General features: G+C 43.2%; 3 protein-coding genes across 3 annotated transcripts; all 3 read right to left on the reverse strand.

The window, feature by feature from the left end:
• Positions 1-2,466: 2,466 nt before the first annotated feature.
• LOC111065338 (probable serine/threonine-protein kinase fhkB) lies at positions 2,467-3,763 on the reverse strand. Its single transcript, XM_022353456.2, has one exon. It carries the CDS (start codon positions 3,685-3,687, stop codon positions 2,563-2,565), a length of 1,125 nt encoding a protein of 374 aa, XP_022209148.2. The 5' UTR covers positions 3,688-3,763; the 3' UTR covers positions 2,467-2,562.
• A 91-nt stretch (positions 3,764-3,854) lies between these two features.
• LOC111065339 (receptor-binding cancer antigen expressed on SiSo cells) lies at positions 3,855-5,025 on the reverse strand. The gene is made up of 3 exons (XM_022353457.2): positions 4,519-5,025; positions 4,317-4,445; positions 3,855-4,228 (listed from the first exon to the last, which is right to left on the reverse strand). Exons 1-3 carry the CDS (start codon positions 4,843-4,845, stop codon positions 4,046-4,048), a joined length of 639 nt encoding a protein of 212 aa, XP_022209149.1. The 5' UTR covers positions 4,846-5,025; the 3' UTR covers positions 3,855-4,045.
• A 451-nt stretch (positions 5,026-5,476) lies between these two features.
• LOC111065430 (monocarboxylate transporter 9) lies at positions 5,477-10,657 on the reverse strand. The gene is made up of 5 exons (XM_022353610.2): positions 10,526-10,657; positions 9,482-10,465; positions 6,044-6,188; positions 5,858-5,978; positions 5,477-5,798 (listed from the first exon to the last, which is right to left on the reverse strand). The coding sequence occupies exons 1-5, from the start codon at positions 10,607-10,609 to the stop codon at positions 5,537-5,539; spliced, it is 1,596 nt and encodes a 531-aa protein (XP_022209302.2). The 5' UTR covers positions 10,610-10,657; the 3' UTR covers positions 5,477-5,536.
• Between the last annotated feature and the right edge of the window lie 1,557 nt (positions 10,658-12,214).

Consider the following 12,214-nt stretch of genomic DNA (forward strand, 5'->3'; position numbering starts at 1 on the left):
ATGTCGCCCGTAGAGGCAGCCATTGATGTAGTCGCAATTGTAGCACCAGCGGTTGTTGTGCCAGCAGCCATACTCCTGGAGGGTATACCCTGCCTAGCCAGCCCCACGACCACCACAGCTGCTGCTGCTGCTGCTGCTGCAACCGCCGCCACCACAACCAGCAGCAGCAGTAGCAGCACCAGCAGCAGAAGCACCAGCAGCAGAAGCACCAGCAGCGTCAGTCGCAAGCAGTGCGCCAGATAGATACGGCAGCACACCCTCTCCCACGCACCACACTGCATCCTAGTTAAATATTAAATATATATTTTAATTATACAAATTGTTTTTATGTTTAAATGTTTAAAATTGTAATATTTTATTTTATTTAATTTTTGTTTGTTTTTTTCTCTCTGTTTAAGTGTACGAAACGAAACATTTGTGCCAAAACCAACAGAACAAATAACGAAACGAAACGAAACAAAAACAAAAACAAAAACAACACACACAAAAAAACAACAACAAAGTTTATTCGAAAATGTTCTTAAATGTGTGAAGTGTGTGCATGTTGCATATATATCTATAAATGTATGTGTGTATATCTTTTAAGCTTAAGAATAACAAATTAGTTGCCTAAGTTTTAAATTATGCACAATATACACAAAACGAAAACAAAAAGCTTTAAACAAAATATTGTCTGTATACAAAAAAAAAGTGCATCAGCCCATATAAAACATAATCCATCATATACTATATATGTTTAGTATAAATAATGAATGTAAACACACACACACACACACACAAAAAGTACGCCAAAAAAAGGGCTACAAAAAAACAAGAAAACAACAAAAACAACGAGAATGTTGAATGATGATGGAAGTAAAAGCTTTAGCCATAACAATATATGTATTTATGATCATGATTGATCCCCCGAAACACACACACACACATACAAAACACAACCAATTTTAGGCCAGCCAATTTATATAGATGTCTTATATACAATATATACATACATATATATATATATATATGTATATATATTACTCATTATGTACCTACTACACTTATATACACATACATATATTGAAATTAGCTACGGCTAAGCGGTCCACTCAACGAATTCAACGAAATTTTGTGAGCATTATAACGAACGAAACATTAGGCTATAAGGACACGGCATACCCTTTCTTTGGGTGGTGTCTCTTTACAAAACAAAAAACCCCATTCTGTTGTCTTTTGTCTTATGAATGCAGGATCGCAGAACCCTCCACATATACATATATACATATATATATTGTAATTGTCAAAACACACACGCAAGCAAAAGTTTTTTAAACGTTCAAAAAAAGGCACACAGCAAGCAGCACACAATAGAAATTAATAAACAAAACCAGCGTATAGTTTATAAGAAACTCTTAGCTATCTAACCATCTACATATATACATATATGTGTATGTGCATCTTTGTATCTTTGCATTGGATGCATTCAAGTCTTATGTTTATAATGTATTTCGTATGGTTTCATATACATACATAGACACATGCATGATGGCATGATGGCAAAGTGTTAACAATTCCATATAATGCATTTAATAATCGACTTGTGCGCACAACTTGTACTGTGCTGCTGCTTTACCTACGCTAGCACTTAACCTTAACCCCAGCCAGCAGCATCAGCAGCAGCAGCAACAGCAGCCTCTAGCTATCCCTTTCGCAACAATGGTAGCTCTTTCTCTCTATCTCTCTCTCTCTCTATCTGTATCTCTTTCTCTTTGGGCAGCTACAAAACTTAGAGTAAGATTAAATGTTGTTTGCAAAACGCAATTGCTTCCATATTCTCTCTACTTATGCCAATGTGTAAAACGTAACCAAATTCGTGTCTGTGCTTCTTTGTCTAAGAATTAAACTAAAAAAAAACCATAAACAGAGTTGGAATTTCCGATTCATATTATGTTCCCCAGAGACAAACACCTTGCTGGAGACACACCCCCCGCCCCCCCCTAATAAAGGAACTTTTTTGTGAATGTATTGTTGTTCAAATTGAAAATATATCAACTGTGTGTGTTTCATTGAGAGGGATTGGGAATACTTGCCAGCACTATCAACGCGTGCATCGATTAATGTGATAAGTAAAGATCTTCCGTGTGAGTTCCTAAGATTTATAAATAAATGAATAGAAATATCCATCAGGTTTTCCAAAGGAAGATCCGAAGAGCATATAATGGAATTAATTGAGTATCTGCAGATCTTCTGGTGAGAAATTTCGGAAGCTATCATATACATATGCTTCTTAAATTCATAAATTTATATACGGAGTCGTATGTTTTGCAGGTTAATCAGAGTCCTAGCCCATGGGACATCTTCATGGTAGCGTCCTAGGCAGTCTGAGTGCTAATAGATGATCAGAGTTCCCATTGCCATCGGAGACATAATCAACAGGTAAAATTATGAAAGTTTCCATCAAAAGGTTTTTTTTTTTATGAAAACTTTTATTGCAAACAAAAAAAAAATATTTGTAATATTATATCTTAGCTACTGGGAGAACTGGGGAGAGCGGGGCGGCTAAGGGAATGATATATGCAATCACGGAACGGGCCCCCGTCTTCGCAAGATCTTGACCAGGCGACGGCGACGATGCTGATTCGCTGGCAGTGCTGCTGCTGTAGTCGTAATCTCTGCCGGCGGCGGCGGCGGCTGCAGCTCCCCATCATTCGGATTGGAGCCCTGGGCATAGCTGTAGCTAATGGTGCGCTTGTAGATGCGTTGCTCCTGCTCCGATTGCTGCGACTGGCGGGCATGTGGCTTCCGTTTCGCGGAGGAGGAGAAGGAGGCGACCTTGGGCTTGCTCTTCGTGTTCGTTGCTGCGGCGGATGAGGAGGCCGCCGTTTTCTTTTTACGCTTTTCCAGCATATCATAGCAGCGCTCCAGTCGCTGGCCCTTGCTGTCCTTGCACTGATAGCAGACGCTTTTGCCCTGCAGCCGTCGCACACACAGACTGCTGGCGGCGGCGTCTGATTCCTCCTTGGCCTCCACGGCCACGGTTTCCTGCTCGCTGTCGTCATCGTCGTCGTCGTCTTTGTCCGCAGCATCATCGCGATAGAGCTTGTACTGGCTGCCACTGCCATAGACATACTTCTCCGGCTTATCGGAGTTCGAGTAGCTGCAGGTCTCCGAGACTTGATTGTTTTTGGCCTGGCGGCAAATCTCGCACAGCTGGCCCTGCCGACGCACGCGACGACAGCGCTGATCCTTGTGGTTGATGGCCTCTGCGTGGGTCTGCTCCATGCTGCTGCTGCCATCATTCGCATCCGCATCTGCATCCCCATCGTCCGAGGCGGCCCGATCGAAGTATTCCTTCACAAACTGTTCGTAGTTGCGCTCGTAATCCTCGCCAGAATGTGGCGCTTCATGGCTGGTCTCGGCACTCAGGCTGTCCACCTCATCGTCCGCCCCATCGACATCCTCATCCGCCTTGGGCTCCGTCTGTGCATTGGCCTGCGTTTCTGCCAGCACCTGAATCATTTCGGGCATTTTGCCCAGTTTGCTCTGGTCCACATCTGTCAGGGTGAGTGCATCCAAACGCTGCAGCAGCTTGCCCGGGGCAAATGCCTCCCAATAGTTGACACTCCGATCGTACGCGTCCGACATGGACATGGACATGGACACGGCCAGGCCAAGCACCAGCAGCAGCAACTCCGGCAACAGCATCGTATTGAAAGCATCATGCCGCAGCGGTGGTCGGCCCTTTTAAGGCCTTCTTCTAGCTGGTTTTGGCCAACGAAGCGTGTCCAGCGGCAAATTGGCAAAGCATTGACCGCAGAGCCATCAGGAAGTGGTGGTGACCCAACGATTGGGCCTGGACCGGTAGAGGGAAGTGCAAATGAGAGGCAAGATTTATTTTGTGTGCCCAATCAACTAAATCAACGCCACCGCCACTCTTGGTACCAGCAACAGCGGACGACAGGCCAGGGCCGGGGGAAATCGATAAAGAAATTGCCAATGTGGGAAAAATGGGGAATGGAATGGTGGTGAATGAAGTGTGGTGGCGGGGGAGGATAGCTGACAGCTACGCAACGCGATGAATGTCGCTCAGACGCTGTGCTCCAATGGTCGGCTGGATGGCTTTGGTCAATGGCTGACGCTGCTGGCGCGCCTCTCGCCGCTTCTCGCGTATGATTTGCTTGGTCCCTGATGTGTCCAACTCCTCCCAGCCGCCAGGATTGTCATCCACCCAGTCCTCGAGATCGGCCTGCAGGGGCGGGGGCAGTAAAACGTGGCAAAAGTTAGAACAAACAAAAAAAAACAAGCCATCGGGCAGTGGATAACTAAGATCTTACGGTATCGCTGATGGGTATCACATCCTGGGCCTGCAGTCTTGAAAAGTCAGTTGCCTGGCTGGACGCAGCCGCGGCCGTGGGATCGTCCAGAAAGTATTTCACCTGTGGCTTGATGGTGGGCGTCAGCTCCTGGAAACCGAGCACAATTAAACGTTGGATTAAACGTGACCAGTTACCGTCTGGGCCAAATACCAACACTCACACTAAAGAAATCCGGTTCGGGTTCTTCTTTCGGCGGCGTTGGGGGCTGGGCCATGCGCTGACGGTATTGCTCTATGTGCTCCTCCACGGTTCGGGGGCTGTCATCCCACGAGTTCCAGTCCCGCTCCCTGCCCGCTGACCGACTGCCAGCACCACCTGTCGCAAAGTCCCCCCGCTCCGCAATCACGTTGACGGCGAGAAGCTGGTCCCCGTTGGCTGTGATGCCACCGCCGCTGTGGCTCATCTTGCGGCGCCGCGAGAAGCAGCATAAGGCACGCCGGCAAAGCGTAACGATGCTGAGCAGCAGCATCTTAATTTGTTGCAACATAATTGCCTAAAAAGTGCTATTTCTATTGTTTGTTTCGTGGTTTTTTTATGTGCATGCAATCGATTTCAGCTGCGACATATCGATGGCAACTATCGTTTAGAACACTTATTATTATTAATTTGCTTGTACAAATGAGAAATAAAAGAATTTAGAGACTAAATGCAATTTTTTTAAAATACCTATATAGAAATAAATAATTTAGAATAAATGACAAAAAAAATGAATTTTTCAATGTATCGATAGTAGGCCTTTTCACAGATAACTATTGCATTTTAAATCTAATCTCAAAAATAATGTGCTTGGTAATGGCTCTATAATGGCTTTATAAACATATAATAAATCATTTGCAATACTGGGCTGGATTTTGTATGATAAACTCCAATTCTTGATAGTTCGATATAAGCTTCAATCGATTATTCCTACAAAAATGATCGGCTCAAAACAATTAGCTTAAAGCCTGCTGGCTTTTATTTAAAATTAAGATTTTATCGTATTTTCCAAATGGAAAAAATTGGCATTGATTTCAATTGATTGCCAATAGTACTATCGATCGATTTGCCACGTTAATATCGATACTTGCACTGTCGAGCTGCAGCCCTGCCTTTTCCGTTTCCCGCTATTAGTCAAAACGTTTAAATAGTTTACTCTCTTTTTATTTCAAGCAGTGAATACAAGTGAGTGTGAGTGGTACTCAGTGAACAATTGTAGTGCGGCCCGCGTCGGGAACATCCTCGTGATCGACATTATTGCGAGCGATTTTGTTGCGTCGCCGGAATTTAACAATAAGCACCTCGATGACCCAGGGGACAGCGCACAGAATCATGAACCCGTTCAATATATTAAAAACTAATAAATAATCTCGTGTCTTGTCGCGGATAATGCCGACGATCGGTCCAATGAGAAACATGGCGTTTCCCTGCGTAAACATGAACAATCCGTAGCCGGTGGCGAATCTGCATGGGCACAAGTGTTTTAATTAAAATATACGAATTTCAAGAGATCCCGAACCAACCTCTCCTTTGGCAAGTAGTCGGCAAAAACCAGAGGCAGCGGCACATGCAGCCACGTGCGCAAAAAGCCAATAACTCCCGTGATGCAGGCCATTCCAACGAACTCCGTGATGCCATTGAAAACTGGTGAGTGAACAGTTAAATAATGTGAGTGTTTCTCTTCAGTATCCTCAATGGAGGTTACTTACAGAATCTGGCAAAGACTGTGAGCACAGCTCCGGCCAAGTAAATATATCGGGAGGGCACCTGTATGCAAACAGCGGTAATGGCCAGAAAAATTCGCGAAGCCAAATCGGCGGCTGCTCCAATTGCTATAATAGTAGCAGTGTCCGGCTATAGGTAGGCAGAAAAGAAGCAACAAATTAAGGCATTACTAAATAAATCAGTTAAGGAATGTGTATACACATATGCATACATTTAGCATGTATGTATGTGTGTGTGTGCGTGTGTGTGCAGGCAGGTTCGAGCACAAACAAAATTAAATTGTCATAAATTCGTGTAGCCACAAAATACATATATAGTTTGCAAAAATATTTGTATTGTTTGGATTTGGATTTTAGAAGCCAATTAGCTAATGCGCAAGCGCTAAGGATTCAAATTTTAATTGAATTTACATACGGATGTACGAAAATATACTTTTACCCACTCTCCCTTTGCATTGCGTGTGCGTGTGTGTGTGTGTGTGTTTTGCATTTGCGCAGTTAGAGACAACAAAAAGTAACGTTCAGTTCGCGCTGAATCCGTTTTGGTTTCTTTTGTCCTCTGCTTTGTGGTTTCTGAACGCTGAGGCAGCGGCGTCTGCGTAGTAGCCGAAGTGCTCCAGCACGAGTCGAACGGACGGGTTCGGTTTAGTTCGGTTTGGTTCGCCGAAGGTTTAATGCGCATATTTCATAAAATGGTTGATCAAATGCTGTAAAATTCATGAGTGCTTTGTGTGTATGTGTAGCTGGGATAAAATGGCGACACCGTCGGTTTTGCTGGCTCGTTTTACCGAGTCTCTTTTGCTCTCGCTACTCCTCCGTCCTTTTGAGCTTGTGCGAGCGAGATAAGAGATCTTTTCGCCTGCTTCTGTCCTCACGAGTGTTTTTTTTTTTTGTAAACGCAGCAGCGCATATATAAAAAATTGTTGCCATGGCCGGAGTAAAAACGGCAGGAGCGGACTTAGTTCGCTTGTGCGAGCGAGAAAAAAGATCTGCAGAATTTTCTTAAGAGAATGTTCTTCTTCCAACGTCAAGAATTGCCAGAATCGAATTAGCAGCCGTAAGCGAAGGAAGTTTTAAATGTGTGTTTTAAAGGGTATGTGCAGCTGGGGCAAAATCAAAATGGCGACAGCTTCGGTTTCGCTGGCGTCTCTTTTGCTCTCGCTCTTCTAAGCTAGTGTGAGCGAGAAAAGAGAACAGATTCGCCTGAAACATTTCTATATAAGGCGGTGTTTGAATGTTGCCACTGCCAGAATCGAAATACCAGCCGCAAACGAAAGGAGTTATTTATGTGTGTGTCCGGTTAAATGTGAATTCAAGTGAAAAGTCCAATAAATAAATGGAAAAAATGTTTCGACAAAACGTTTTCAAGGTAAAGGCTTCGAAATAGTATTACAATTTATGATTTTCTTCGGAATGTTGAAGTTTTAAGGTGTTCTTTTGTGATATTGTGTAAAACTGTTTAATTTTCAAGGTAAATCTTTGTAATATCGATGTTATGTACCATTTATACAGGTTTTCTTCGGTTCGCAGAAGTTTCAATAGGAATATTTCATAAAATTTTTGATCGAATGTTGTAGAATTAATGCGTGGTTTGTGTGTGTGTGTGTGTGTATACTTGAAGCTGGGACAAAATCAAGATGGCGTCAGCGTCGGTTTTGCTGGCTCGTTTGCCGTTTTTTGACGAGTTTCTTTTGCTCTCGCTACTCCCTTCCTTTTGAGCTTGTGCGAGCGAGAAAAAAGATCTGCAGAATGTTCTTATGAGGCGGCGCTTGATGTTGGAAATGCCAGAATCGAAGTAGCAGCCGTAAACGAAAGATGTTTTAAATGTGTCCGATTAAATGTGAAATAAAGTGAAAAGTCCAATTAATAAATGAAAAAAATGTTTCGACAAAACGTTTTCAAGGTAAAGGCTTCGAAATAGTATTACAATTTATGATTTTCTTCGGAATGTTGAAGTTTTAAGGTGTTCTTTTGTGATATTGTGTAAAACTGTTTAATTTTCAAGGTAAATCTTTGTAATATCGATGTTATGTACCATTTATACAGGTTTTCTTCGGTTCGCAGAAGTTTCAATAGGAATATTTCATAAAATTTTTGATCGAATGTTGTAGAATTAATGCGTGGTTTTGTGTGTGTGTGTGTGTATACTTGAAGCTGGGACAAAATCAAGATGGCGTCAGCGTCGGTTTTTCTGGCTCGTTTGCCATTTTTTACCGAGTTTCTTTTGCTCTCGCTACTCCCTTCCTTTTGAGCTTGTGCGAGCGAGAAAAAAGATCTGCAGAATGTTCTTATGAGGCGGCGCTTGATGTTGGAAATGCCAGAATCGAAGTAGCAGCCGTAAACGAAAGATGTTTTAAATGTGTCCGATTAAATGTGAAATAAAGTGAAAAGTCCAATAAATAAATGGAAAAAATGTTTCGACAAAACGTTTTCAAGGTAAAGCCTTCGAAATATTTTTACATTTTAATAATTTTCTTCCAGTTGTCTAAGATTTAATGATTTTTTTGTGATGTTGTGCGAAACTATGTTTAATTTGCAAAGTAAAATCTTCGGAGCGCCGAAGTTGTATATCATTTTAAAGGTTTTGTTCGTTTCGCCGAAGTTTAAATGCGTATATTTCATACAATTTTGGATCGAATGTTGTAAAATTAATGCGTCGTTTTGTGTGTGTGTGTGTGTGCAGCTTGGGTAAAATCAAAATGGCGACAGCGTCGGTTTCTTGTTTGCCGATTCGTCTGCTCGTTGCTCTTTCTCTCGTTCATTTTTGCTCAACATTCCCGAACGCTTGAACATTTTTTTCTCTCTTTATTCTATTGAGCATTCCAAAACTTCTGCGAGCAGAAAAAAATATTGGGAAAATGCAGAGTATTTGGAAGTAAAATTGAGATAATTTCTAGTGTAATTTTTGCAAACCCTCTATAGAAATGCCTCTTTTTTGAAAAACTTTTAAATTGAGTAATACATTTCATTTAAATTGAAAATTTGGGTGTGCGTGTGTGCATGTGTGCGTGTATGTGTGCTATAAGCGGATAAATCAAAATGGCCGCAGCGTCGGTTCCTCTCGCTATTTTGCTTCGAACGTTCTCGAACATTTGCAGAAATTTTTAAAATGCAAAGAGAATTTGTTGGGCTATAAGTATTTAGTTTAACTGTTGCAAAGCCAATGAGTGAAATAAAAGGTTGTTTTTGTAAAGATAATTCCGATTGATTTTTAAGATATTCCAACGAAATTTTGTAAAACCTGAGGCGTGTTTGTGTGTGTGAAAAACAAGAGGGAAGAATCCTCTGCTTCATTTTTTTCGTATCTCGTTTGGTTTTTGCCACATTTTTCGAATTTCCAACTCAATTTAGAGTCAATAAATTAAATTCTAAACTCCGATGTGCCGATTTAAAATATTAATAATTTCAAAAGTAATTACTCACCTTGCTGTATCCCAATTCAAATAGATAGACCGGCTGCATGGTAAAGAACGTGATGTCCGAGTAGAGGGCAAAGGTGATGCCCAGCACAATGTTCACGTAGATGGGCTTCTTCAGCAGCGTCAGATCGAGAAAGTCCACAACAGAGCGGATGCATCCCTTTTTGGGCAGATCGGGAGCCGTGTTATTGGTCATCGATGGGCGCCTGGATGCCTGCAGGCTGTGGAGCATTTGGGGCGAGGCATCGCTGACGACGACAGGGCCGGACCAGTTGCCCAGGCTGGTGATGCTCGACGCTCGACTGGAGATGACCTTCAGCATGTGCTGCTCCTCGGCATGCGAGAGGCGCCGCAGAAACTTGGGCTCCTCTTCGGTGGCCTTGAGCGGAGTCTCTGGCTGGATGCGTACCACCACCACCCCTTTGGCGGTCTCCTGCAGCTGCAGTTCCTCCTCGCTGAGGGGCACACGACGCATATGCCACTCGACGGGATGCATTACGAGCATGCCCAGCACGGCATGGGCATTGAGGCCGGTAAGGATGAGCAGGCAGCCACGGAAGCCATACCACTGCATCAGTTTCTGCATCACAATCGGATAGAGCATCGATCCCAGGCCGATCAGCGTCTGGGCAAAGCTCATCCACATCACCCGATTCTTGACGAAGTAATGATTGAAGGTCGTGTAGCAGGTGGGCACCATCAGGCCAAAGGCCAGGCCCTGCACCAAGCTGAAGGCCAGCATCAGATGCATCGTTGTGGTGGCAAACAGCTGCATGCCCGTGCCCAGAAAATACAGGATGCCGCCCGTGACGCCCACCGCTCGCATGCCGAAGCGCTGGAACAGCGAGCCCGAAAATAAGCCAGCAAAACTCATGGCCGAAAAGAAGGCGCTGGTGATGATGGCCATGGCACTCGTCTCTGCGCCAATGCTCTTCAGGAAGTCGCCGAACACGAGACCAAACGATGGCAGAGCAGCCAAGGCGCTCGCCTGAAAGGGCGCAGCATAAATATCAGGAAATATCCTTTGGCGACTCTCAATTGTACTCACGAACGGCAGGGCCATGCCAATGCACACCAGGATGCCCCAACCACCATCGGGGGCCTCCAGTTTGTAGGATTTGGACTTCTTCATCGATGACGGTTTGACGGTGACGGCGACTGCTGCGCTCCTTAAGCGTTGAATGGTGAGTGATCTGATCTTTCAAGTGACTTTCCGAGTGGCACCTTGCGCGGTGGGTGCCGTGCCTCTGTCTGCTCTATGTTACACATAAATCAATTCTCCATCCATCATATAAGTCAAGTCAGTGGCTGGCTGGCGGCTTCCTCTTCCAGTAGCTGTTGCTGCTGCCTGCTGCCTTATCGCCTCTCTCGCGGTATATGGCCTTTATGGCCAAAGCTTAGGGGGGGGTTTTTTGTTTGTTAGCCCATCTCGGCACTCATAATGTAATTTGGCTTTTCCCTGCGCGATAAGATTAGAAGAGAGATGCCTCTGGCCAAATGATGCAATATTGACTTTCAAATGATATTTGCCAAGAGGAGGCCGCCGCCGCCGCCTCTGTCCTTTGGGCACCTTCTGTAACATTATATTAAAAATTGCGAATCATTTTTATGGTTAGATATTTATCTATCCAGCGCTCTTCATATCTAAAATAACAATTAAAATGCCTCCTCTCTCCCACTCACATGATAAGAGAGAGCGCGCGCAGAGCACTTAATGCCCGCAGAGAGATATATAGTGTGCACAATAGTCTGTCCTGTCGTGGCCTGAGTTGTTGTTGTTGCTCTTCTGAGATTTAATTCTCATGCATAATTTATACAAACTTAAATTTATTCTTCACGCATTACAGAACACGCATACGCATGCCTGTCTCTGCTCCTTATCCTATGTGTGCCTTTGGGGATGATAAAACACTATCATTTGCTGTTGATGATCGTGCTCAGAGTGGGTGGTGGGAGGTGGGAGGTGGCTGGTAATGGTAATGGTAATGGTAATGGCTCTTTTCACACTTCATAAAACCAGTAGGAGCGCGTTGGTATGTGGCAGGGGGCTAGGCATCTTCTTTGATTAGGAATTTGGGGCTAGCTACCTCTTTTACAGAATCCACCATCCATCCCCCCTAAACCATTATCTTGTCAAATTCCAACCGCAAATATTTGCTTCTCTGCCATTGAGAAACTCGACCCAAAGAATACACTTGTGTTTTGTTGTTGTTGTTGTTGTCACTTGTTCATCACTTTATTCTCAATTAAATATACATACATATATTTATCAATATAGTTCTTATCGTATATATATATATTATATTATATCGTTCAATATCTTGGGGACCATATCAATGCCAACAGTTTTCATCGTATCAAAATCTCCTGCTCTCTATCATCTTCACTCCTGTCCCAAAAACAAAAAACAAAAACAAAATTAAGTACACAAAATATGCTTAAAATACTATTTAATTTAAGTGGTGTATATCTGAATGTTGTTCTTTTTGTTTTTTGTTTTTATTGCTTATCGTTTTGTTGTAAATGTTTTCCAAAAATTCATACGCCAAGGTGGGCGGAACATTTATTTATTTATTACCATTTTCCTATTACCATTCGCGATGGTCTATAAAAAACTTGCGATGGAAACTGTTTAATTTAAACGCTCCACACACAAAAAAAAAAAACACTAAAACTGTTGACAGTTCAAAAACTGTCAGCCCTATTTGGAGCTTTGCAACATTTGAAAAGTTTCGCT

This window comes from Drosophila obscura, unplaced genomic scaffold (assembly GCF_018151105.1).
Source record: "Drosophila obscura isolate BZ-5 IFL unplaced genomic scaffold, ASM1815110v1 contig_73, whole genome shotgun sequence".
Classification (NCBI taxonomy): domain Eukaryota; kingdom Metazoa; phylum Arthropoda; class Insecta; order Diptera; family Drosophilidae; genus Drosophila; species Drosophila obscura.

Bases quoted from the DNA above. Each gene is read 5' to 3' on its own strand.
- LOC111065430 (XM_022353610.2), bottom strand. From the start codon at position 10,609: ATGAAGAAGTCCAAATCCTACAAACTGGAGGCCCCCGATGGTGGTTGG. The intron at 6,189-9,481 runs GTGAGTAATTAC...GCCTACCTATAG, and splicing joins TTGAATTGGGATACAGCAAG to CCGGACACTGCTACTATTAT. The intron at 5,979-6,043 runs GTAAGTAACCTC...TTCACTCACCAG, and splicing joins CACAGTCTTTGCCAGATTCT to TTTTCAATGGCATCACGGAG.
- LOC111065339 (XM_022353457.2), bottom strand. From the start codon at position 4,845: ATGTTGCAACAAATTAAGATGCTGCTGCTCAGCATCGTTACGCTTTGC. The intron at 4,446-4,518 runs GTGAGTGTTGGT...CTCGGTTTCCAG, and splicing joins CCGAACCGGATTTCTTTAGT to GAGCTGACGCCCACCATCAA. The intron at 4,229-4,316 runs GTAAGATCTTAG...CCGCCCCTGCAG, and splicing joins TGATACCCATCAGCGATACC to GCCGATCTCGAGGACTGGGT.
- LOC111065338 (XM_022353456.2), bottom strand. From the start codon at position 3,687: ATGCTGTTGCCGGAGTTGCTGCTGCTGGTGCTTGGCCTGGCCGTGTCC.